General features: G+C 39.0%; 1 protein-coding gene across 1 annotated transcript; it reads left to right on the forward strand.

Annotated features, from left to right (window-relative positions):
- The first annotated feature begins 4,961 nt into the window (after nt 1-4,961).
- LOC149081742 (cytochrome P450 3A7-like) lies at nt 4,962-26,735 on the forward strand. Its single transcript, XM_089237166.1, has 14 exons — nt 4,962-5,261; nt 7,428-7,524; nt 7,681-7,733; nt 9,157-9,253; nt 9,399-9,515; nt 18,580-18,668; nt 18,761-18,906; nt 20,293-20,408; nt 20,560-20,722; nt 20,912-21,075; nt 22,358-22,446; nt 22,636-22,779; nt 23,817-23,979; nt 26,333-26,735. Exons 1-14 carry the CDS (start codon nt 5,197-5,199, stop codon nt 26,420-26,422), a joined length of 1,593 nt encoding a protein of 530 aa, XP_089093292.1. The 5' UTR covers nt 4,962-5,196; the 3' UTR covers nt 26,423-26,735.
- Nucleotides 26,736-27,618: the final 883 nt, after the last annotated feature.

The raw sequence follows: 27,618 nt of genomic DNA on the forward strand, positions 1-27,618 counted from the left end.
ACAATAGCTGATAGCCAGGGGAATCGATACCACACCTCTGATAAGAGAATCGTCTTCCAGAACGGACCAACGAAGACTGCATAGGAAAGAAACTCCACACCATCATTCCACATCCGCCGTCTCATAAAAGTGAACCTTTGCTTCTTAAGCGAAGCGTATGTTACTTTATTTTTTCCTAAAAAAAATCGACCTATGCTTCTCTAGGGAATATAACCACCAACGGGTGATACTCGCTCCCTTTCCCGACCCGTCTATTCCTCGCCACGATGGAAAGTTCGATCTCATCAATGGTTGACGATTCGATTAAACATTGAATCCCACCCCATTGATAACAAAGACTTATTCAATTTGCATTATTTAATTTTAGAATTATTTTGAGGCATTAATTTAAATTTGAATTTTTTTTTTATCCCTTCCCGAATCTAAAATACAGTACAGTCTTGTGACATGGGAATGTAAACGTCAATGAGAACTAATTACTGATGGGTTTTATGGAAGCTGTTATATATATATAATATCTATGACATGATATGTATATAATATCTATGACATGATATGTATATAATATCTATGACATGATATGTATATAATATCTATGACATGATATGTATATAATATCTATGACATGATATGTATATAATATCTATGACATGATATGTATATAATATCTATGACATGATATGTATATAATATCTATGACATGATATGTATATAATATCTATGACATGATATGTATATAATATCTATGACATGATATGTATATAATATCTATGACATGATATGTATATAATATCTATCAAAAGTAAATGCATTGTTGACCATTAAACATGCGATATGATTGTTGAAGGTCATAAATCAGAATTTTAGAAAAATACTTAGATTGAATAAGGTTTTTTTGGTCGTATTGTTGGGAGTAGCAACAATTCGTACCGAGGAATCTCAAGAATTTTTTTCCTGCAGGAAAAGGGTCCCAAGGTTGGTTGTACGCAAACAATTATGAAGGAATTTAAGAGTGGCGTGTGAAAGCTCACTACAACGATACTCAATATAGCAATAAATCCCCTCTATAACGATATTTCTTAAAAGTCTTGTTAAGAAATGTATATGTTGCTGCTAAAGCCCGAAGTGCAGTCGATTCCCGAAGTGGCCGACCCTGTCGCGAATTGGCCGAAGTCCGAATTGCAGAAATGATTCAGATTTTGATCGGCCATTTCACGAAGATCCCCGACCAAAGCTCGATGTGCTGATGTAAGACAGTCCGGTAGGAGCCAAATCCATTTTTTAAATCGCCAACGTGATACATGTCTGTGTATAGCAGCTGTATTGGGTTAGTTGCATGTGACGAGAGAAAAAAAAAAGTGAAATTTTTTTTTTGAGAAGTACTTAAAAAATAATTACGTAAGCATGAAATTTTTCTGCCAAATTTTGGAGGAAAAAAATTATTATCGCATCACGATGCTGTTTAATGGGTTGCCATAACTAACGAGGACATAATTATCACGAAAAAATACGCAAACTTGCCGATGATCCCGAATCATGCCTTTTGTTATCGAACTTTGGCCAGGGACTACGGACAAAGCCTCCTAGATACTACTCCTAGTCTCTCTAGGAGGCTTTGCTACGGGGCCATTGGCCGACCCCGTCGCGAATTGGGCAATTTCGGGCTTTGACAGTCACATATATTCTCTAATGTTAAACTACTGTCTCTCGATGTAACGATAATTCCTCAACAAGGATATTTTTTCTTGTTCAGCAGAGTATCGTTGCATCGAGGTTTCACTGCATATTCATCTCACCCAGAAACAAATACAATCGATTCCCGTTTTAACGAATACCGTTAGGGGCCGTTCAAGTATTACGAAGGGAAACAACCTTCCTACTTGGTTTTTGGGCGCAGAGTGTCCATATAAAAAAGTAATTTTCAAATTTTAATAACAATACATCCCTTTCCAACATTAATGACGTAGCTGAAATTTCTGACTTTGCACATTTAAATTCCGTAAGAATGTTTTTAATATCTGTCGCCGTTTTATTGCCATTCCATTTTGAAACAATTAGTCGATTAAGGGGACACTCTGTATTCACAAACACTTTCCGTCACCGAAGAAATTATTTCGGTCCCATGGGTGTCCGTTATCGAGAGGTTCCACAATAGTAGGCATGTCAGTTAGCATCGGAAGCCTAAAATCCTGGCTTCCAGTATAAATAGTTCTTATTTGTTCTTTACTGACCTTGCTTTTCATCGACAATAGTTCACTTTCAAAGTCATAAGTGTCAAAACAAGGAAATAGTTTACCGTTCCGTGCGTGCTGAATTTGGTTATTGGTAATTTTGCAATCTTTCCACGCAAATTTGAGTTGGCTCCATTTGAAAAAGAATGACACGTGCAGTAATATCCCGAGTTGCGCGATTTCGACGTTATGCGATTTTCTGCAAAAAATTCAAATTTCTCAAATTCAACCATAATATCGAGATTATTGCTGAGAGAGAAGAGATTATTAAGTGATAAGCAAGTAAAGAATTGTTTCATTCGATCAAAACATTATACACAATATTGTGAAATGGTTGTGTCATTTTTGGAGTTTGGATACTTACTCCAATTTATAGAAACGTATGGAACGAATCGCTTTGAAATTTCGGTCATATCTACCCAGGGAATTTTTGCATAAAAATGAATTGGACTGTATGAACAATGGAAATGGCATAGCCATTTTTTCAACTCTAAGAAGAGAATCATGGATAGATTTGACATTGACCAAAGGTGGTACAAATCTAATAGATGAATGGGAGGTACAAGACGATTGTCCCATGAATGGCCATCGATTGTTTATCGATTGGAACAGAGGTTCTCAACCTTTTCTGAGGAGCTTTTTTCAGTGTATAATTTCTATGGCAGAGCCCTGTTTAACTCGAGGAGCCCTTTGTAGTATATTATTTATATGACGGTATCCTTTAGGCCTTTTTTTGTTTGTTTATCAAATTTATTGATTTATTTTATTATCCTCGAGCGGCCGCGGAGCCCCTGGGAAGTACACAAGAAGCCCCAAGGGCTCCGCGGAGCACCGGTTGGGAACCACTGATCTAAAGGATAGAGTGGTCACATACTTAAGGGCTAGACCTCCCATTTAGATGGAGAGGGTATGCTTTTTACTTTCCCTCTTTCCTTGCAGATTGCTGTGATCTATTTCGTTAATATAGATGGCAGCATCTAAAATACTTTATTCTGTGCTTTGTTTATAATGTTCAAGTGATTTAAGATTGCTGCCTGTTCTGCTTCTGTGTCTCTCGCTCTCTCGGGCATTCGCAATCATGTGGCCAAAAACGTTAACATCTATTTCTTTCGTGATTCTTCCTTTATCATGTATGTTGTGTATTAAATGTAATAATTCAAAGAGTTCACTTCGTCTTCTATCGTCTTCCACTCGGACGAATGTTTCAGCGAGTACTAAAACATAAAACAGATAGTAAATATACATTTGGATAAGTTAAATTTCAGATCGAAATGATCTGCCCATGCTCTCAATTTTTCTAAGATGTTTCTCGCCTTTGCAGTGTACTGGTTCGCAGGTGTAAGTAAGAGCCGCTGTGGTGGTCGAGTGGTCATAATGACGGACTCGCATCCCGAAGATCCGGGTTCGAACCCCACCGTCGCCATAGTGGTGGTGGGCTGAAGTTGGTTTCCTGTGGTTCCCTTTTGAGGTAACGGAAGTAAGGTGCTTTGCATCAGTCCGGGGCTGTGAGCGGTTCTATCTATCTATCCTGTGGTTCCCAACTTCCAGGCGCAAATGCGAGCCGATCTCCCCATTAAAAAGTCTCGCCACAGAGAGCAACAGGCCTACAACGATTAAATTATTCAATCATTACACTTCACTCGTATTTAGAAAAACTGATGACAGATGGCAGCACTACACATAACAAGCATTACACAGAAACAAACTTTACGCCAGGTTTCACTACTCGTACACACACACATTCCCGCATGTACCAATTCGTTAGAGGTTCCGCAGAGGAATATGAACTAGGTACATGTGTGGTTTAGTAGTAGTAGGTGTAAGTAAGGTGTTAGACTTCATACATGAAGTCCAATACCTTAAAAAATAATTTGTGTAGTGATATACATTATTAATGTATTCCTTGCCCACACTGCACCTAGCGTGCAATTAATTTCGACCCATGGGATGAAAGTTGTTATCTCGAATCCGAACAGAAGCATCGCATATGTTTCGATGGACGTAAGTGATATCAACGCATTGAAAGCGTGACTTTAATTTGCAAAGATTTTAGGGATATTAGCCTTTTTTTCCAAGGACTAGATTACACAAGGCGAGTTAAATTTTATGAATCATTGTGAAGTACGATAATTGTATACATCCATATTAAGAAGGAAAGAAAGACAGGTGTTTTTTCAAAAATTTTGGCCCCAATCGACTGATATTCATACGCTTCTGAATGAAAAATCGTACTTGACTCACTTGAATTCGATTTACGTGGTTATTGCCGTCCCGCCTATCGCGTAACTTCGGGTATTACTGTGTATTCGCTGATTCATTCATCACAATTTGAGCATATTAAAAAACTCATTCAAAAACTTCTAACTTTATGCTAAAATACTAATACTGATACAATAGTTTAAAAAAAAAACCATCTTCAACCCACTCTAAATCGTATCTAGTGCTACTACTGCTGCTGCCACTTTCCAACAAAATTTACTGGAAAATTGATGAATAGTTTTTTTTTGCTGTTATCGATAAAATTTGTACCTGTGGAGCTGAACTGGATAAATACAAAAAGTGTCCAAAATAACAAAAGATAATTCAATATCTAATTTTTTTTCTTTCTTCTTTTCTCTCTAATGTCAAAGAATGGTTGACGGAAACTGTTTAATATCAAGGTCGTAGCCAATTCGCCAAAATTACGCCGTATTATTATCATCGTTGCCTTTGTCGTCTTGACGTATGTTCGAATGCGTACCCCACTATTTTACGCCACGTGTTGCCCAATTCACATCCTCCTCCTCTCGTCCTCCACTTTTTTTTTTGTTTATATTTTGTTGGAATCCTTCAATCATTTCCAGAGCGAAAATAGCAACTACTTCAAGAACATATAAGACTATTCTTCTAATAATATTTACGTTCTTCCGCTATTGTAAGTTTTAGGTTAGGGTTTGTTAAGTTTCGAGAAATCAGTTCGGATCAGATGGATCTATTCACTGCTATTCTTTGTGTTCTGTTAACATTCCTGGTTTTGTTAACATCTTATAAGTAAGAAAACTTCAATTTATTTTATTAATAAATCCGATTTTATAAGTACAGGGTGATCCAAAAGTCACTCAACCCGTTCTAAAATATTTTAAAATTCCATCAAGAAAGGAATCAAAAATACTATATTAGTTCGAATGAAACAACAACATTTATGGGTACAAAAACAAAGTTTATTTCTATCGCGACATGTATTCGAAATGTAAGCCTTCCGCTTGAATGCAAGCACGTATTCTTTTTGTCAGGTTTCTGGCCACTTTCCTCAGGATAAGCACACCACACGCCGATTTTGATAGCATGCAGAGGCTTTTCATGACAGACGCGCAGTTTTCAATTACACCAAATTTTGCTGTTTTGGCTGTTAATACAACCTGTTAGATGCAACCAAACCTCATCTTTAAAGAACACAGAATCAAGATTATCAAAACTCATTTCCATCAATAAAGGATCTGAGTCATCGACAATAACCCAAACGTTTGATCTGATCAGGAGCTTTCAACTTCTGAACAATCCGAACACGATAGGCGTTACACTCCAATTTCTTCAGGTCTGTGTGAGAAGTCCCATATGACATATCCATCTGGGACACCAACTTCCTTACAGTCTTTGAAAATGAGTTCACAATGTTGTTCTTTAGTTCCCGCATTCCCTGCTGGCTCAATAGAGGCGGACGCCCACTTCACCTGTGGTCTTCAACATTTCCAATTTCTGGAAAACGGGACACGAATCGAAAGACTGTTGTCTTATCGGGCACAAAAACATTTGATAATTAATTTTTGAAAGTCTCAATAACACAGCTTCAAATGAAGGAGTGGAAAAAAATTGTTCAATCATAAAAAATATTTTCCTCTGGAAAAAAAAATCACCTTGATCAACAGGAGTAGAAACAACGAAAAGTCACTGAGAGTATCAGTGCGCATAGAAAATATAAAAAAAAAAACCGCCTTTAATCTGGAACAGTATAGTGCTGCCGTCTATGAAAAAAATTTGAATTCACAATAAGTAGAAATTGAGAAATTAATTATATTGTTACGGATTGCGTGACTTTTTTGGATCACCCTACATGTTGACGTTTATGATATAGATCTGGGAATCTTCAACCCCGCTCGCAAAACCGCGTTGCTCACTGCTACTACAAAACAGCAAATGCACCTAGTAAAAATTCCTCCGAGAAATGTCTGACGAAATGGTGCATGCTGGAATGTGTCCGCGTTTGTCGCGTACCTAGCTTGAAGTTTTTGTTTTTTGGAGAAAGCCTCATATTCAAAAAAATTGCTGCCACCTGTCCTCCGAATTAGAAAGCAACATAAGGTTATTTGCTTGTTGTATTATGCGTGAATTTTTAAATGCTGTAGTGCAGTAGCCGATTCTTATATCGAATTTTGTAATTGAGAGATATTTGTAAGATTTATCACAAGAAACGTCTCATTTTAGTTTAATGCAAGGATTAACATAATGTAAATTTGAGTATACGTGGGAGTTGGAACAGAGTTGTCCCTTTTTCTGATCAAAGACGTCAGTGATGCTCATGATGTGAGATCAGTTCCACTTCTAATCGTTAAAATAATTCATAAATCGTTAAAACAGTGGATGTATCATAGACACGGCCGCAAGTTTTGACGTGACTACGCTTTTGTGCCTTGACTCGCGAGAGGTAGCTAATGACATACTTATTTGGTATCATCAAATGTGTCTCTCACACGATACCAATATCGTTCTATATGAGTTATGAACCTCTCGAGATATAGCGTAAAAAAATTTCGTTACGAAACCGAGGCTGCAAGCCTGGTGCTCAGACCAGAAGAGGTATTAACATCAGAGGGGCATGATCGGATTTGCCGGAGATCTACCCGCTAGCATCAACGTGTCGTCTATAATAAGACGGCTTCGACATCAAAAGCCTTCAAGACATCAACCTTCCCAACTCCGAGGAGCGAATGCAAGCCGATATCTCCTCTTTAAAAAGTCTCGCCACAGAGAGCAACAGTCCTACAACAGTAGAATTATTCAATCGTTGCACTCATAGGTAAAAAATTAATGGCAGATGACAGCACTACAAATAACAAGCATTACACAGTCACAAACTTCATGTACGGTTAAACAGTAGTAATATTGATGCTCATGACTCGAAAATGTCGATGCAAACCAATTTTTTTTCTTGTTTTACAGATACCTGACTGCAAAAGAGAATCCTTGGAAGAAAGCTGGAATACCCACGCTATCCAAATGGGAATCTCTAGTCGCTATGACCAACTTCAACTTGTTTGTGAGTATTTATATTCAGATGAGATTCAATAAACTGCACATACTTTTGTAGAAGAATATTTATCGTGATGCACAAATCTCTTCCAAAGTGCTATTTAATATTTATTTTTAATTTAAAAAATACTTAATTAACATAGATTTATTTTCATTTCTCTAGCCTATTCATATGGGACTGCTAAAGAATTATAAGAAGTACGGTAAACTTTTTGGGTGAGTTTTGATTGCAATCCATTTATAGACTTCACCTTCTCAGCGGCAATTACGAGATATCTTGCCTAACTTGATGCTTCGTATTTCGGCAATTAAGAGATATCTCAACTTCTTAACCTTTTACGCCAGGGGTTCTCAAACTTTTTCCACCCGCAGCGCCCCCTCTCCCTAATCAACGCTTTTCCGCGGCTCCCCACAGCAGTTTAACAAAGGATCTCACAGTTTTACAACCCCCTAATCTAAATAACTGCCATAGAGGAAATCCCTAATCCTTCCATGAATTGCCATCTATTTTCATGATGTATATTTTTTCTTCCGATTTTGTGCTATGGTATTGCTCTCCCGCTCCCCCGATAATAATTATAAGAAAAACACAAGGAAGAGAAATATTCCATATTTTTTTATTACTTATTCTGTGCGCACATTTCTATCCCATCCCGAAACGAAGAGAAAAAAAGCACCATTTTTTCTTTCGTTACGAAACTTTGACAAAAGCTGACTCCCAATGCCAGTTGATCGATAGGTTGGGGAGGACGGGAAAACATGTAAAAGCTGTAAAAGCAACGTCAACTCAGTAGCTTGGCTCGTCATTGTCGAAATGAGAAGGTTTTGAGGAGCTGAAACATTTCGTGATTGCCGAAGTAAAGTGTTTCAAGTTAGACGAGATATCTCGTCATTACGGCTATAAGAATTAAAAACCTCTGGGCCCCCTTATTTTGGGCAATGACGAACCCAGATACTTCATAATTTAGCTTCTCTAAAGAACATGGTTTTTCATTCCCATCCCCAACCCCAAATTGTTAGATCAACCGTCACTGATGTGTGAGCTTATGTTCACGTTCTGATAATAGCAGGAGAGAGTGAGATGGGGGGGGGGGGTGAAAGAAGCCTTTTCTCTCCTTTCCTTTGGGGTAGCATAGAAATATGCCTGTAGAATAAATGAAAGAAAAATATAATTTTTCTCTATATTTCTTGATGAATGATTTCAAACGAGAGGGAGTTCACTCTGTTTTCTTTCTTCTCTCCTGTTCTTCCATAAGCTTTGTTGCAACCTTACGATTTTTTTTCTTTTGGTTTCTTGTATAACCTGGTAGTGATTTTTCTCCTCACATATGACGTATCGTTCTTATAAGAGTGAAAGAGAACATGTAGGGTGAGAGGGAAAAGAAATCTAACTTTATACCTACATTCTTATCACCTTATCTTTTATACTCTCTTACTCTTTTATTTGTGTTTTTTTTCTTCCCTTTTTTTAACGTGTGGTTAGGTTAGGACAAGGCTACTATATTTATTGCCGATTCGTCAAATAAACACCATCCAAATTTCTTGCCTATCAGCTTGTAAGCGAAGGGGTTAAATGCTGAATTTACAAAAATCTACCATGAACTAATCTAAAACTAAAGTTTTCTTCTTTTCCGATAAGGTTACACGCACTTGGGAGTACGATTCTATACACAGCAGATACAGAATTGATTCGCCTCGTTCTGGCCAAAGATTTTCAAAATTTCATCAATCGACTAGTGAGTTATTTTGAATGAGCGCATAAAAAAGTCGGTAATAAAGTGAAAACTGAATTCAAATGAGAATATAGGATATATATATGTGTGTGTGTGTGTAGATGTGGGAAATCCCCCTTAATGATTGTAAATGTTAATCTCCAAACAGGATACAGTAACCGGAGATCCTATAGTCGATAACATGATGTCAATAGCACGTGGTGAACAATGGAAAAGAATCCGAAATGCTACGAGCCCAGCTTTTTCTACTGGAAAAATAAAGAAGGTGAGGTACTCGTAGAATAATATTATTTATACAGGTATCCCGGCACTTTACAGCCGAAACGAGAGGAGTGGCAGTGCATGTCGACCAGCCTTAATGAAACCCAAGGTCGGTTACAAATCAATCATTCGGGTGAGACGTGTAGCCTTACCCTCCCCCCACCTTCCCAGAAGTCGCCAAAATATGGCAACTGTTCTCACATCATGAAGAGCAAGAGCGACAAGAAAATTCTTCCAGTTAAAGGCAATCACTGAGAGGGAAAAACATTGTTTCTTCTTTCTCTCTAACTAGTGATGGTAACCTCTTCCAGCAAAATTTCCCTTTTAACTAAATTTTTCCCACGCATTCCGAAAAATATGCTGCCATGTAGCGGGAAAAATACATAATCAAGTATTTTACAATAAAAAATTATTGCCAAAAGCCCTTTATAATTATTATTGTATTAGAAAAGTATTGCACTGCATTAATTTCAATTTTTTTCAAAACATTTTTTTGTTTGATGAACTCGCAAAATTTCCCACAAATGCTTCGAAATTTCCCACTTGGGCAAACTTTGGCCAATTTTTCCCACGAATATGGGAAATTTCCCATGAGTTACCATCACTGTCTTTAACCTTATTTTGTGTGAGAGAGAGAGAGAGAGAGAAATATCCCTCCAGAGTTGTACAAAGTTGGTGCTCGATAATGTTTTGTATCAGCAGATATCAGAAGTGACTAGGGTATTTTTTTTTTTTGAATGTAGTTCTCACTAGTTCCGAGGATCTTGCTGAACATGTTTTAGTGGAGTACGAGTTTTCTTCTAGTGATCATCGTGTCGTTGTTATTCTCTGTAACTTTTCTTCGGATAAGGAAGTTTGGAATCAGTTGGTGTGATACGTCGAGGGGAAACATTTAAGGCAAAACTTTCCTCCTTTCCTTTATCTTGCATAATGTCATACAATTTGTTCAAAAAAGCACGGCTGTTTGTCGCAACCCCTCTGGTTCACGGAAAAGGTGCGTAATATTCATCTTGAAAAGACATGATGGTTTCCTGTTACCATTTACTGAAAAAAGAAGGGCATTGAAGAAGTTGATAACGAAGTAAAAATGAAGAATCTAGATTGGCAGATAACGTTGGTGCTGATCCGAAATCATTTTTCAAGTATGTCAACAATGGATGTAAGGGCATAATTAGTCCCCTGTGGATAGAGGATCTGGGATAGAGAGCAATGTAGGCATGAGTAGTGATTTCAATGACTTTCCGCGTCAAGTTTTAATAGAGAAGGTGATATCCATAGCACGAGTGTGTCATGGGGTGATAAAGTCCTCAACGTGATATTTAAAGTGGAAGATGTGAAAGTCCTAAAACTTCTAAAAAATGTATAAGCAAGCGAAGCCCCAAGACCAGATGATATTTATCCTAGGGTCTTTAGGAAAATGTGCTAATGAACTCTTGGGGCCAGTTGCACAAGAGTTACAAAAGTAGTGTTACTGAGGCTATCGCAGCAATGGATTGGAATTTTGCCAATGTAGTTTCGATATTTAAAAAGGGTGGTAGAGAAGACGCTATGTCAAATTATCGTCCAGTGAATTTGACGAGCTCCCTCTCGAAAAGTTTGGAAATTATTATCAAAATACAATTGATGAAGTGGATAGACGAGAATAACGTGCTGCCAGAAAACCAGCATGGGTTCAGGGAAGTCATATGTAACTAACCTACTTTGCTTCTATGATCACGTGCTAAGGCTGTGGGAAACAGCAAAAATGTCTATGTTGTTTACCTTAATTTCCACAAGGCATTCTATCGGGTCCGAGGGAATATGGGGCAACTTGCTGAATGGGATAGAATCGAGGTTGAGAGTTAGGTCACAACGGGTAATGGTGAATGGAAAATTTTCTGATTGCACATGTATCAAAAGTTGAGTCCCTCAAGAAAGTGTCCTTGCACCCATAATGTTTTAATTTTTTATGGATAAACTCGATCAAGTATCGACAGGATTGTTAGCAAATTCGCAGAAAATGTGAAGCTAATTGAGGTAGTCGGGAAATAAAGCGATAGGGAGTTGCTCTAGAACAACTTAAACAGGACTGCAGCATGGCCTAATGAATGGAGCATTACCCTTAGTGTTGATAAACACATGGTGACTCATTTCGGGTTGAACAACCCACGTTTCTCTTACGAGTTGAATGGAGTCAATGGATGCATCATCATCATCATCATTTGGCGTCCCATAGGGGAAGAGCTTAGGCAAATTTTGCCCATTGCTCTAGCACCAAGTGGTTCAACATGAGTTGTAGGTCATGTAAGAATGAAGAAAGATATTATTCTGTGGAAATACCCAGAGTTTGGTGACTGCTCCGGGGACGAGAGTTATGGTGTCTATTACCACATTGTATTGGGTCTCTGTATGGGACATTAAGGAGAACCGCAACCAGTAAAGCCATGTCAGAGAATTTGAGGCTGCTCCTGTCTGCGGTGCCCTTTTAGAAAAGGAGCAGAGAAGGTCTCAGGGATATGGCTGAGAACTCAACATGAGGTTATTAAATAGTAATGCATGAAAGTTCAAGTTAAAGCAGAATTGAAACTCACCATGAATTTAGGTGTTTAGTGTAATTTAGAAAATTTACCAAGTTGTAAATGCTGGGAGCATTCACAACTTCACTTAGAGTCACCTGATGATCACCGAAGTAGTTCCTTCTCGGGATGGAGAAGGCGGGACATCGTCCCACATAGTGGAGTGGAGTTTCGTCTTCTTCTCCACACGCAGGACAAATAGGTGAATCTGTATAACTACAGTTGTGTAGGTGTTTCGCTAGGTTAGCATGACCAGTGATGATCTGTATAACCTGTCGAATTTGTTTCCTGTTCAATGAGATAAGTTTTTTAGCAATATTCGGATGGGTTCCCAAGGCCAGCTTGGCCTGTCTGCAGTCCTGCCTTGAGTTCCATTGCCGCATGTGTTTGTCTTCTATCCATTGTTTGACATCTCCTTTGATGGTTGACATCGAAACAGGATAGAAAGGTTCAGGAGCAGATAGCTTCATGTTCGCTGCCTCTTTGGCTATCTGGTCTGCGAGTTCATTTCCCTGGAAATTTACATGACCAGGAACCCAGTAAAGGTTGATGTTGTTGCTCAATGCGGCCAAGTTATTCAGCATGTCAGTGCAGTATTTTACACACAGTTGAAACTTGAGGAAGTTGTCAAGAGCCAATAGTGCTGCTTGGCTGTCAGAGAAGATAACAATTTGTTTTCCATGATACCCTTTGGTAATCAGACTTTCAGCCAGTATGGCTATTGCTAATACTTCAGCTTGAAAGACCGTCGACGTTTTGCCTAGATACAAATGTATCTTATGGTAGTCGTGATCCACTCCAAAGATGCGGAAAATTGCTCCAGCCCCAGTATCAGTAATCCTAGAGCCATCGGTGTAACATTCAATAACTCCTGTTGAGATGCTATCAATTATGTGGGCAACTTCATTTCTCCTGAGTATGTGGATAGTGAAGCATTTAGTAAAATTTTTTGTTTTGGAACAGGAGTCTTTTGGCATTAGTAGAGAGGGTATCTCCGCTTTTCCCAGTAGACAGCTGTCAAGATGATTCTTGAAAGAAGGTTTGTATCCCATATATGGTCGATTGCACCATGTACCATTTCTTTCCATCCTATACATAGTTTTAAACGCTTCTCCTTGTAGGTACCATCTCAGAGGTGGTATCTTAAGAGTAGTTTCAAGGGCGATGGAGGGAGAGCTGGGTAAGGCTCCCGTGATAAGAATGCAAGCTAGTCTTTGCACTTTTTGCAAGACAGTTTCATAAGAGGTCTTTGATAACACCTGGTGCCATACCACACAACCATAGCTCAGCATTGGGCGTGCTATGGCAGTATAAATCCACTGAGTGGTTTTAGGGTTTAAACCCCAGGCTTTACCAATAATTCTTTTGCACAGCATAAGTATATTAGTGGCCCGTTTAGCTCGTTCATGAATATGGGATTTCCAGGAGAGCTTAGAATCCAAGTGACATCCAAGGTATTTCACTCTGTCACATATGGTTAATTCTTGTCCCTTGAGGGTTAAGTTTCCAATTTCCCATTTTCTGTTCCATGTGAAAATCACAATTCTGGTTTTTTCCGTGGAAAATGTTAGTTGGTGTTTGTCACCCCATCTGCTGACAGAGTTTAAAATTTGTTGAGCAAGAATCCTCATTGTGGATAAATCATGCCCTTGAATGAGCACGACTAAGTCGTCTGCATATGCCTGTGTATACCCTGGTCCTTTCATTAGATCAGAGATCAGGGAGCTGAAGACCATGTTCCATAGAAAGGGAGAAAGGATTCCTCCTTGCGGACATCCTCTTCTGATAGCTCTTTCAGCTTGGGCATCAAGAACATGAGCAGTGATTGTTCGGTTCCTGAGCATATGATCAATCCATCTAGTTAACATAGGTGGAATGTTAAAATCTATTAGTGCCTTACATACAGAGTCAAAAGTAACGTTGTCAAAGGCTCCAACGATGTCCAGAAAAATACCAACAGCAAATTGTCCATTGATAATTGTGTTTTCAATTCTCCAAATCAGTTGATGAAGAGCAGAGTCAGTGGAAAACCCTGTATTAAAACCATGCTGGTTCACATTAATCTTACCCATTAAGAGAGGAATCTCTTGAAGATGCCAGAGTATCAGTTTTTCCAGTAACTTTAACTGGAAAGAAGATAATGTAATCATTCTGAAGGATGATGATTTATAATAGGTGTCTTTTCCTGGTTTTGGTAGGAAGACACCTCTGGAGCTCTTCCATACTTTTGGTATATATCCCAAAACTAGGCTGGCTTTGAAGAGGCGAATCAGCTCAATGCCTATAACTTTCCATCCTTTTTGTAAAAAGATAGGATATATTCCATCTGTGCCTGGTGACTTGAAGGGAGAAAATCCCCTCAAGGCTTCGGTACATTTGTCATATTCAACTATCATGTTGGCTATTGAGGTGTCTACTGGTTCCAGGATGGGCGTAGCCTGTACACCACAGTCTGGTTCCGTTGGTCCACCTAGGTGATAGTCCAGAAGACATTCCAGCGTCTCCACTGGGCTGGCAGTATAGTTACCATCTGGTCGTTCTATAACATTAATTTTATCATAGGAATTGTTTTTGATCAATTTGGTAACCTTGGCAGTTTCTGACAGTGAATTCATCTCTGTACAGAACTTCTTCCAAGAACTATTTTTCACTTTTCTGATTTCTTTCTTGAACTTTCGTTGGACTTCCTTATAGTAAGTCCAATTTGATTCAAGTTTAGTCCTAACAGCCTTCCTGTGTGCCTTCCTCGTTTCTTTACGGAGGAGTTCAAGATCTTTAGTCCACCAATTTTTTGAGTAGACCTTAGATTTGTCAGGCTTGAGTGGACACGCCTGATTCGCTGAGTTCCTGATCACCTCTGTCAGAATGGCAGCATGGTGATCCAAGTCATCTACTGTTAAGATCTCGTCACAGGGGTTGGCGAGAGTGTTGAGCTGGCTTTCCAGGTTTCTATTAAAAAGATCCCAGTTTGTGTTCTTAAAATTCCGAAAAAAAGTGGGAGTAAATGTTGCTTCGTAGTAGAAGTTTATGAACATATGATCAGATAAGGAGGGTTCATCACTGACCCTCCATCTCTTGATCGTGTTTGCAATATCTATTGAGACCAGGGTCAGATCAATAACTTCTTCCCGATTACATGTACGGAAAGTCGGTGTGTGCCCCTGGTTAGCCCAAACCAGATTGGTTTTCATGAGGAGCTCCAGTAATGTTTCTCCTCTTTGATTTATGTCTGAGCTGCCCCACGCTGTGTGGTGAGCATTGGCATCACATCCAAATATCATACTTATATTGTGATGTTCGCAGTATTCCACCAGTTCACAGAACATTTGCGGAATTTTGAGATCATAGGCCATATAGGCTGAGCAGATCATAATAAGGCGATTCTTGTTTAGTCCCTTGCCCTTAATCAGAACTGCAACAACGTCTTCTGATGTGAATTGTGGCAGTGCCCAGGCATGGATACTTTTGGCAAGGTATACACATGCTCTTGGATCCCCGTTCCTTTCTTAACGAAGAGTTGGGAGTTGGGTAGACGGCCCATAATCATCCCGTTTCTGACCCATGGTTCTTGAATCAGAGCTACAAAATGATTATGGTTGCGAAAAGAAGCTGCAAGGTTGTAGGATGCAGCCTTGCTATGTTGTAAATTTATCTGCCTAAATAACATTGGCAAGGTATGTTACAAAATTACTTACCAGTGGGTAAAATAATACCACTCGGTGTATAGGTTTAACCGAGGAGGTTGCAGAGATGTCCTAGGATAGATCAGAGTCGGACCCGGTGTTATACTCCAGGTCCAACGCCACTTCCATCTCTGGGTCATTGTCCTTATTTGCATCTAAGGGTCTGGATGTAGACCCCGTTTCATCAGCGGGTGCTGACCGTTCTTCTGCCTGGGGAGGTGTTGGCTTCTCAGGCCGTTGAGTAGAAATTGTTGGCCTGTGCTGTCGAGATGGCTCCCTGAATGTGACAGCACTCAAGCCACAATGCACAGTGAAAGATCTAGTGGAAAGCCACTCCACCATCGCTTGCTCCACCCCGATCACCAAGGTATTACCCCCATTTCCCGGGATGACAGCTCGCAGGTGAAGTTGGCCAGACACCAGGTCTTCATTGCATTTACTGAGCAGTTTAAGGGATTTGTTAGGATCCCTATCTCCAGGAATCCAGACAAAGAATTTTTTCATTGGTGGTCTATCACCAGGTCCTAGGGCAAGGTACCCGGTATGACCATCAACGTTTGGTGGAGGTGGTAAACCGTTGATTACTGTTTTCAACCACCCCAGGGTGGTCTGGTCTCTGCATATAATGCGAAGACCTTCCTCCCCAAAGATGGTTCGATCAACGTGAGGGTAAATACCCCCAGTGTCCTCCAGAATCTGGTCCTCCACCGAGTTGGTAATGTGGGACACATCAGCTGGAGTCAGTTTCCTTTCTGGATCCTTAGCCTGGACCCTGAGGGTGATGCCTTTCTTTGTAGCCTTGCTGTAGGAAGAGTCCTTGCAAGGCTTCTTGAAATTTGATTCTGGCGTGTCGCCAGGGACTCTTCCACGCTTGCGAGGAATGGCCCCTTTTGTCTGTGAGGCCTCGGCAGTGCCCGATGCAATTCCTGAGGGTCCAGGCGTGATGGCCTTCTCATTCCTTGCATCATCCTCTGCCAAGGTCACATTTGCCAGAGCTTTCTCCAGGTTACGCCTTTCTCTTTGGCGTTTCTTTTTGGTTTTCTTCTTCTCGTTGGCCGAGAGAAGTTGATTTCCCTCTACAGCAGGGTTCCTGGCTTCCGCTTGTGCTTCCACGGGTGTTTCCACACGTGCTTCCGCTGATGCTTCCGCACGTGCTTCGGCTCTCGTTTTCACTCTCGCTTCCACCTCTCCTCCTGGTGCAGGGGTTAGATGCTTTGGGGATTGGCATCCAGCGTTTTTTTCTCTTTTTTCCTTATTTTCCAAATTCATGGTCAGTTTGTAGAGAGATTGTGCGACCAGTATCCCTGGGTTTCCTCAGAGGGAGATTTCCTAGAGCTGACCCCAGATTCCTTCATGCAATAGTGGCCTCGGGAGAGCCCCCCGCATCGTCGAGCATTACCCCACCCAGGTGCCACCTGGAAATACAGGACGAGCGGGATTATACACCAGTTGATAGGGCAGCCTCCCCGTTGGCTAGACAGGGTTCGGGCCCTTGTACTACCTGGCGGCCCAGGAAACGCTAAACCCAGTTTTTCACCTGTACCCTCTACTGCAGACATCCTCTGAGACCCCATTCCATCCCCCACAGAGTTCCTCCAGTTCTTCTGATCGCACAAGGGAGAAGCTACCACTTTCTTCGTTCGAGTCTTGTTGCTTTAGCATACAAGATCCCAGGGGGCCCCGACGTGGAGGTGAAGATAAGTGGCTTTGACTGAGCAGGGCCCACCGGACTTTGTCGAAATTACCCGCACCAATCGAGGACTGGATTTAGGGCCAATATCAACTCCATCAGGGTTTTTGACTCAACGTTGTCGAGAAATCCCTGCTAGCCTTCTGCCCCCCAGTCAATGGATGCAACTAGGATCACCGATTTGGCAATTCTCATTGACCAGCTGCTAAGGTTTTCTGAGACACCAGCATCGTTTAGTAAGGAACCACTCCAGGTTGTGCTGTCGCAGGGATTTTTTCCCTAATAGGGTTGTTAATAAATGGAATAGCTTACCTGCAGGAGTCATTGACAGGAATGAATTGACACGTTTAAAAAGAATACCCCACAAATAAAAACGTTTTATTGGTGGTTTTTATAAAACATTTAAAAAGAATCCCACTAAGACAAACACAGGGAGATGAATCAAGAATCTATCCATCCTTAGATAAGACAGCCATTCTATTTTTATGGGCAGTGTATTATATAGTTCTAGCTATTAAGCGGCTTCGCTCGCGTGGATTTGTTAATTTGAAAATTACTCGGCGATGATTTTTCCATATAACTTTTGATATTTTCATGACCCCCTCATGACCCCCTTGAAGTTTGGGTTGAATTTTCTTTTCAGACATCCCATCTTAGTGTATATACAGGGTGTCCTGCAAGTGCGAGCACGGCCTTTATCTCATAAACTGTTTGTCGTAGAGGTATGATTTTAATTTAAAAAATGTTCAACAGGCGTTCAAAAGTTAGCCTGTACCAGTTTTGAGAATGAAAATACAGTGCGTAACAAAATAAAAAATCTTGATTTTTATACGCTCCCCTGTGCTCTAACGTCCAATTAAAAAGTTGTTGCCCGTCTTTCTCCTGAAGTCAACAAAAAAATTCCATGCTTCCAAGAATAATATTCACAGAAAAATTTGAATTCGAAAAACGGAGGATATTCGTGAAAGAACTTCGTTAAATGCGGGTAAAACGAGTTTTCCGCGTTTAACACTGTTCTTTCTCAAACTTTGTTCCTGTTTTCCCTCTTCGTGGGGAGAGCATAGATAACGATATTGCTTTTTCTGTTATATTTATGAATGTTGAATATATAGTTTACGACAAGTGATTTCATTTTTGTAGATGTCAAACGTTATGTTAGATTGTGCCGCGACCTTGAGCAAGAATTTCGAAAAAGTCGCTGCGCTTAAAAATCCAGCCGATGTGAGAACGTTAGTACAAATTAAAAAATTATTAAATTGTTTTTCCTCCATGTATTAATTGAGATCGCACATTATAAGTAATGTCGCCATCAAACCCACAGGTTTATCAGCGCCTTCACGATGGATGCAATTGCAAGCACAGCTTTTGGTACCAAGATAGATTCCCACAATGATCCTAACAGTCCTTTCATCAAGGTTGCTTTGAAATTATTTAGTCCTTGGGGACAAATCAAGATTTTTGTAGTTGGTAAGTTATAAATTCGCACAGAGAAATTATAATTTTTTGTTTGTAAAATTCTGGTTTTTTTTTGTGTATTCCTCTAGGGGCCGTAGCTACGGGAAGCAAAGCATAAGCGGATACAGGCTCTTCGAACGAGGCTGGAGGCTGTTGTATAGTGAACAGGAGAGGAAAGCGGATTTTCGACCTCCACCCTCCCGTCTATGCCAGTAGTACAGAATTTCTGATGAATTCCGGAAATTTTTTGGAAACGCGCCCCTCTTCCCGGAACCACATATGAGACAAAAGGGGGGGGGGGGGGAGGTGCAACTGAAATTTAGGTGCTGCCAATTTTTGGTGAGAACAAAAACGCCAATATAAAATCATTGAATTTTTTAGTGGTGGGGGTGGCAAAATCCTGCTCTTCCCACCCCCATGAATAAATCCTAGTTACGGCCCTAATTCCTATATATTCCCTAATATACTAGCAATTGATCTTTTTTGATCTTTTTGTCGAAATACTGTATTTATTCGAAAGAAATTGATTGCGAAATGAAATATAATAGGTGCCAGCTAGATATATCTGTCATATGCTTATGGGATCATTCAGAATTTCCGAAATTGAAAAGAAAAAATTCTGATATTACTTTACTTCTGTAACAAGCAACTTCCTTTCTGTTTCATTAACTGTGGTTAGTAAAGTACTGCAATAGCAATGTCACACTAACAAATTAATGAATGGGATGTCAATAAATGAAATTTAAACAAATATGAAATGAAAAATGAATTTATCCTGATATCAAACTTTCTATATCAAATAACAAATAATTCGACAGGTATATTTAAATGAAAACAATAACTGGATTTTGTTATGTAGATAGTTAACATCAAGTGTAGATTCTATTTATTTTAACTTGTATTTTTGTCTAGCTTTTTCTCTCCCTGCTATATTATTAAAAAATTGTCATTGATTTAACGTGGAAAAAAAAACAGTAGCATGAAATTCTATTTTATATCAGCTTTTGGTTACCATAATTCATTTTTTAATTTAATAAATAAATATATTTACACCTATTTGGCCGATATATACTTCGCCCTTTTTATCTGTCTTTCAGGTCAAAAGAAATAAGATTTATGCGTATCACAAATACAAAAGTGTCATAGGGTCGAGAGCATTTTACTAGCTTTTAGCTACTGCTCTCTTCCCTGTCCCAGCTTTCATCACATTATGAATCAACTGTTCTACCTTATCAATTAAAATATAATTTTTTTCTCTCTCTTTGTATTTTCTTTCAAATATTGTAAAATATGTAATTTAATTATAAATTCTAATTTGTATAGTATTATCGTAATTGACTGGGAACAAATAAATTGTGTTATGTTATGTTATTACATTAGCATTTCATTCATTTTCAGGAATAGTTAATAGCGTTCTGAATTTTCTACATTTAAGCGCGTTAAATCTACGTATGTTCAATTTCTTCGAGGCGTTGACGAAAAGCATGATCGATGAAAGAAAAAAGAGTGGTCAGGTAAGCTTCACCTCATCCGCCACCATCTAGGATACGATTGCATTGATCTCTAATCTTTGGAACGATATGCTCAAGATGATTGTCACTGACACTGAACAATATATATTAGGATTGCTGATGTTTTCATACCTTTTTTACTCTGTATCTTCAGAAAAGGAACGACTTTTTACAATTGATGTTGGACGCTGCATCCTCGAATGCCAAATCTACTTCAGATGCTGCTGAGGAAACCAATCCAACAGTTTTTCCGAACGGAAAGAGCAAAACTGAAAAAAGTGACAAAAGCGATGATACTGTTTCGACAGAGCAAAAAGGTTTGAATGTTCATTTCCTAAATCAATGATTTAAAATACACCATCTCATTAATATTAAATATAAAACAAAAAAAAATTCCTCCTTCGACCAGATTAGTAATATCAAATGAATGCGTAACATTTAACTAGAAATTTATGAAACATACCCACCTACTGCGCATGTCTTTCTTGACGGTTATTATTTTACAGGCTTAAACGAAGATGAAATAATGGCCCAATGCATTATATTTTTGCTCGGAGGATTCGAGACAGTTGCTTCTACGATCACTTTCGCAATTTACGAGCTCGCATTGAACGAACACGCCCAAGAAGAACTCATCTCCGAAATCGACGAAGTTCTCCGTTTGAATAAAGTGAGTTAACACGAATGATCAACAAATTACACTGCATCGTGAACCTGCTTCTTGCATTTTTTTACTCTGAAGTTCCATGCTAGTTCCGAATTATTGTTGAGAGGAAAAAAAAATTACGCGCGTGTGTGTGTGTGACTTTATCCCCCCATGGTATTAGCAGAGGGGTATTTACAGTGGGGGTGAACGGGCCGTAGCCTAACTAGCTCAGAGGGATGACAAATTTTGTTTATAGGAAAGAAAATTGGAAAATAATTTAAAAAGGGCGGTAAAAATGGTTTATAGTTCATATGAAACGAAACTATAATATGATAGATATATATATATATATATATATATATATATATATATATATATATATATATATATAATATGATATTTTTCATTTCATCACTCAGAAGAGGACTACTTAGTTAAATACCGAAGGAACCACGTACACCATGAGCTAAGTCACAGTCATTCACTGTATTTTTGTTTTAATATACCTTTTAATGCAACTTTTTGTGGACCCTATGGTTCCTCGGATGGTTTTTTTGAAGATAACTTTTTAAGTAATATATTTTTTGCAATATATACTTTGCTAGTTTCATCTGTTATACTGTAAACTAAACTGCACCTGCTAGTGCTCCTTCAATTTCATTCCGTTTGTTTACTTCTAATCGGGTTTCCGGCCATAAAATGAATAAATAGAAATTGCTAATTTCGCATAAACTGGACGGAGCATAAAGAACAATACTTTTGCTGCAAACCATTGCCGATTCTTTGAATATTGATAAATACTGAGAGACAAAAACGACGGCTTTTCTGTCAGCCAAATGTATCAAGGAAACAGATATTTCCTGGTTATTATCCTGAGGTGAACTCGCAAAGAAAAGTCATCTGGTCTCCGCCGAAACTCGAACTCAGGCCCTCTTGCAAACCGGTGAAGCATGCTACCATCTACACCAATTGGAGACAAGACTACGTCTCTTTATTTCCCGCCTTCCTTATCACCGTCCCATCTCAGTGCGTGAAATTTAAGGAAGTCGAAGTCCTTTTCTTCAGTGGTGTGGATGGCATAGCATGCTTGCCCCGGTTTACAAGAGGGTCTGGGTTCGAGTCCCGGTGGAGACAAGTTTACTTTTTTCTCTGAGTTCACCTCGGCATAATATTCAGAAAAATATGTTTCCTTGAATGATAAATACTTATATTTATTATAAATACTTCAAGAAACATCAAACAAATTGTTACAGGATCATGAAAATGTAAGCTAATTTTACAATTAAAAATATTTTTTCTACTGTAGAAAGAATTAACGTATGATAACGTGCAGACCATGAAATACTTGGAGAGTGTCGTTTTCGAAACACTGAGGAAATATCCACCGGCAGTTTTGTAAGTGTATATTTAATATTTTTTCGTAGATTATTGTGACGTTTGCATTATTATGATTATTATGATTAGGGATGACAAATCCTTATGATTATTATGACGTTTGCATCCGATGTTCTTCGTAATGTAAAAAAATATGTAAATTATATGAATTTATGTATCGTATCTTATGATTTTTTTCCGCTTCTTTAGTACACAGCGAATGGCACAGGAAGATTACAGAGTAGGAGATACGAACCTCGTTATACCGAAAGGTACTTCAGTGGTAATTCCAGTTTACGCTATGCACAACGATGAGGAACTTTTCCCAAATCCAGATACATTCGATCCAAACAGGTATGAAAACGATGACTGCACTTTTTTTTAATTGAACAAATCTGTACTTTCTTTCAAATTTTCCATAACTTCTGTCCTTTTGCCACTGAGGCAATTTAATACCGTTTTAACCGAGAGAGGTGCATTGGAACGTTGGTGTCCCTACAGCATTGTACGTAGCGATATGCGTGTTTTTAGTCATCAGTCTTCCAAATCAATTCAGGCTTACAAACGGTACAAGTATTCAATCACTACAATTCACCCACTTCACTTCTGACATATAGATGGCAGCACTGAAAAACACTACTAGATACGCACTCAGACTGTTATGTACACACATTCACACTTTTAGCAAAACTCACTAGGTAGGAAATTGTCCATGGTTATAGACCTGAGTTTTGCTTGGTTTTAAAAAAAACAGTCTTCCAAATCTTCACGTAGTGTATATGACATATACATTCACAGGGGCGTAGCCAGAAATTTCATTCGGGGGGGGGGACCACTTTCATTTCGGGGGGTTGGACCAAAGTGACAGAACAATGGATTTGGCCATCTTTTTCCCTTTTTTCGGTCATTTTCTCACATTTCGGGGGGGTGGACCAGACCCCCCAAGTCCCCCCCCCCTCGCTACGCCCTTGTACATTCATACCACTTTGCGTTGTGTTTCTAGTGCTCGATGTGATGAATCTTTCGAATGGGAAGCCGGCTTGCAGTCATGACTCAAAGTTGGAAACAGCAGAAAACCAACGTCAGCAAGCCGGATAGAGTAACACGTGTTCATATGTGACGATATACTCGTCCATGTGATCGAACGCTCTGTCACACCTTTTGAGGACGGGAGACTTCGTGCCGTGGCACCCTTTACCGCTGGGCACCTCAAATTTGATAGGAAAAGAATTTTCCTTACCAATGACTGGGATTGAACTGGACCTGAAGGAAGCTTCCACTGTTGTAGATGATCACTATTACTGAGGGGCTATTGCCACTGAACCCCGACAAATATGCCCTATAACTGACTAATCACGCTCATTAATTTTGCATTTGTTTATATTTTACAGGTTCAGTGCGGAAGAGAAAGCTCGGCGTGATCCTTATGTGTATTTACCTTTCGGAGCTGGACCAAGGAATTGCGTTGCGATGCGCTTCGCTCTCGTTGAAGTCAAGTTATGCTTGGCTCATGTCTTCAGCAGATTCCGTTTCCGCAGATGTTCCAAAACACGGGTAATTTTACTATCCCTGTTTCTTTTTTTTTTATTTTTGAACTCTGTAGTTTGGCTGATTCCATAAATAACGGTGGAAGAATCATATCAAATACTTGGCTGTAGTGGCAACCCCATCGAGTAAAGCAGACGTTCTCAAAATTTTTTCGATCCGTCGTGCCCCTTTCCCCTATTGAATGCTTATCCGCCGGCTCGCCCAGAGCTTTGTTTAAGATAGAATATTTCCGAAAAACTTTTGGGGGCAGCGGAGCGGTGGCCTTGACAAATGTAAGAGGCGCACAGTTCTAGAACCCCCTGGATAAGAGATCTATCACTTGATTCTTGCTGTTTCCCCCTTTTTTTCTCTGTCTAAGGGTACGAACATAGTGCATGCTAGTTTCCAATTCTGCAAATCGGCGCTATTGCTGATTGGTGGTCAATAAACCCGAATTTTCTGGTTTTTTAACCAATCTGTAATGGCGCCAACTCACAGAATCAGAAACCACCATGGACTATGTTGGTACCTTCGATGTGAAGAACGGGAAACGAAATTTTTCGTCGTTGGGTGATATTGCATTTACTGCAGCTGGCTTAACGAATCATGTCCTAGTCCATATTGCCTAAAATTTTCTAACTGATATGTCGCTGCCGGAAAAGTAACAAAAACATCACTTTCCCTCCAACGGAATGCTTACGCATCGCAGATCATGAAAAGGGGATTACAATAATGGAGCTGTGGGAAGTATTCACGTCATAGTTCTGAATTCGAGTTGAAACATGAGGCAGAGAAAATATGCAGGGTTGCATAGTTACCCACGCACCACATTTTACTGTCGAACAGTTTATTCTAGAGGCATACTACCAATCAAAAAAGCATCAAATAACGTGTAGATCTCAGATGCATCATTAATGGTGCAAGGGGTTATATAGTTTAAAAGAAAAAACATTCTATAGACAGGGCAACAACTTTCTTATTTGGTTTTTGCCTTGTGTTCTCTGAAGGTAACTGTAAAAAAATATGTTTCTATGTCTAAATATGTCTTACAATATTCACTGAGATATTCGAATTCAAAAACAGAGAAAAGTTGGAAAAAAAAACAGGGTAAATTTTACCCCCATTTTATATTGCATGCTGGTACCTATGCAACGAGTATACTCATAACATTAATGATTATGTAGAAATTGCGTGTGTGAAAAATAATTAAAAAAAGAGGGGATGCTTAGCATTCCACTCACAGAGTTCTGACAATTAACAGCAGTAATTCTGATAACATGTCTGCGGGAAGCATGCACATCGCCGTTCTGAATATACAGGGTGTTTCAAAAAGAATCATCCGATTCAAAAAAATCATAACTACTCAGCTTTTAATCCGTTTTGATCGAATAATGTATGGGTAGAAAGAGAGAAATGCACGCAGTTGCCCACAGGTAGCGCTAACGCTTTTCCTTCGGCCGCCACTTCAGTGTCTGTCAAGATGGCGACTGCACAACAGAAATCGTTTTGTGTTCTAAGCTTCGTGAAGTAGTCCGTAGCAACTGTTCATCGTGCTTTTCGTCGACAATACACTTGTGTTGAACTTCCTACAGCTCAGAGCATTAGGCGATGATATAAACACTTCCGAGACACGGGTTGTCTGTATAAAGTGACATCCCCTGGCCATCCCCGCATTTCAGACGAAAATGTGGAGCGCATCCGACAGTTTCGCACGTAGTCCACAGAAATCCACTCACAGTGGATGCACGTTTGGGACGACTTTGACTACTGTACAGACATATGCCGTGCATCCCAAGGTGGACATACTGAGCACCTTTAATTTGGTTTGTAAAAAAAACTTTATGATTAGCCATGTAGTATAAAATTAATCTTAAGTGTCTATGCTCAATATGTTTCGTAATATACGCATTTCAAATCGGGTGATTCTTTTTGAAACACCCTGCATTTTCGACAGCTATGTATCATCCGTCACCTACTAAAGTACATTCCACCCACAGTGTAGAGCACTAAGATACTAATCGCGTGTCTTTATTAACTCTTTCAGTGGTTTTATAAGTTTTACTGATCTGCGTTATAACTGTCACAGTGGAAATAATCAACCAAACCATTCGTGAAAAAGATGCCACAACTTTTTTCAAAACGAAGACTTTTTACCAATTTTGTCAGATAATAGTGCTTTTCCTCCTCAACTCCGAGAACAATAAAAACCAAGAAAGAGAAATATTTTTACTGCGTATGCATATTCCTTTATTGCAAAAAAAAACCAAAAAACAAAACAAAACAGTAAGTTCTGAGTTTACTTTGCTATATATAATGTGCTTTCATACCGAAAACTATAACTAAATTTATTACAGTATTTGTATTTTGTTTGTTATTTCAGTTTCCTATAAAATTTCCAGCTTTGCAGCCTCAGTTAATAGCGAGAGATATTGTTCTGGTTGTTGAGAAAAGAGAAGATGCCGTCGTTTGAAATACGGACAAATTGCAATATGTATCTCACTAACTCCCATGAAAAGTTTGCCTTTTCATTTTATCACTGTTTTGAGAAATTATTACTTGACATTATGTTAGCTGAGACAAATTCACGTTGGATATTCAGATTTATGATTCCCTCTTCACGAATTTATGAACAGCTTCATACGATGTTAAAAAGGACTTAAAAAATTGAAAAAAAACCCATTTTGTACAGATTTCGTCTCATGTTTTACAGTTTATTTTAAATTTAAAATTTTGTTTTGTCCTCCGTATACGTGATTAAATAAATTCAAATTTTATTTCTGTTATATTTGTTTTTTTTCATACATTTTGCATTTGTAATTACAACCATTCATTATTATATACAGTGGATACCGCTTACAACATTTTTAAAAAACCGTGATTAAAACGTTGTAAGCGGCTAATAATAATGAGGATTACTTAGAGTTGGGACCACTAAAAGAAGTCGTACTAAGCGGGAAAACGTTCTAAATGGGAACGTTGTAAGAGGGATCGACTGCATTCATCCCAGAGGCATTCTTCCAGTTACAAAATCATCCAAATAATATGAAGAGCTCAAATACGTCATTCATGCAGCAAGGAGTTGTATAGAAATTAAAATAAAATTAACTTTGTGTACGGATGCCCTGTCTTTAAAAACCAATCAGAAAGTCGTTGCCCTGTCTCTCCTAAAGCCGGCACACCTCTTACACGTTAAAAGTTTCCAAGGAATATTAACGCGGAGGCGTGTCCGATTTTCATGTCTCTATTAAAGCCAAGGAAGAAAATTCCACGTTTCTGAGAGCAATATTCGTTGAGATATTTGAATTCAAACCGAAAATCGGAGAAAATATCAGAAAGAACAGCATAAACTAACGGAGACAACGCTTTTTCCATCGTTTAAGCTGTTCTCTTCCACCTTTCCTCCGGTTTTTTAAATCAAATATCTCAGTGAATATTGCACTCAGAAACGTGGAATTTTCTTTGTTGGCCTCAGGAGAGAGAGGACAAGAATTTCCTATTTGGGTTTTTGAGTACCAGGTGTCCGTATAAAAAGGTATTTTTATTTTATTTTAATTTCTATACAACCCCCTTGCAATATGAGTGGCTATCTGAACTCTACACTTTATTTGGGTACTTTTTTCTAATTGGAAGTATGCCTCTAGGACGAACGGTTTTCCAGTAAAAGGA

The sequence above is a fragment of the Pholcus phalangioides genome, unplaced genomic scaffold (genome assembly GCF_987345545.1).
Source record: "Pholcus phalangioides strain wild (caught in Gottingen) unplaced genomic scaffold, Ppha-v1.0 ptg000009l_1, whole genome shotgun sequence".
Lineage (NCBI taxonomy): Eukaryota > Metazoa > Arthropoda > Arachnida > Araneae > Pholcidae > Pholcus > Pholcus phalangioides.

Coding starts and splice junctions, on each gene's coding strand:
- LOC149081742 (XM_089237166.1), top strand. CDS start 5,197: ATGGATCTATTCACTGCTATTCTTTGTGTTCTGTTAACATTCCTGGTT. Junction 9,254..9,398: donor AAAATTTCATCAATCGACTA/GTGAGTTATTTT, acceptor ATCTCCAAACAG/GATACAGTAACCGGAGATCC. Junction 21,076..22,357: donor AAGTTCTCCGTTTGAATAAA/GTGAGTTAACAC, acceptor TTTCTACTGTAG/AAAGAATTAACGTATGATAA.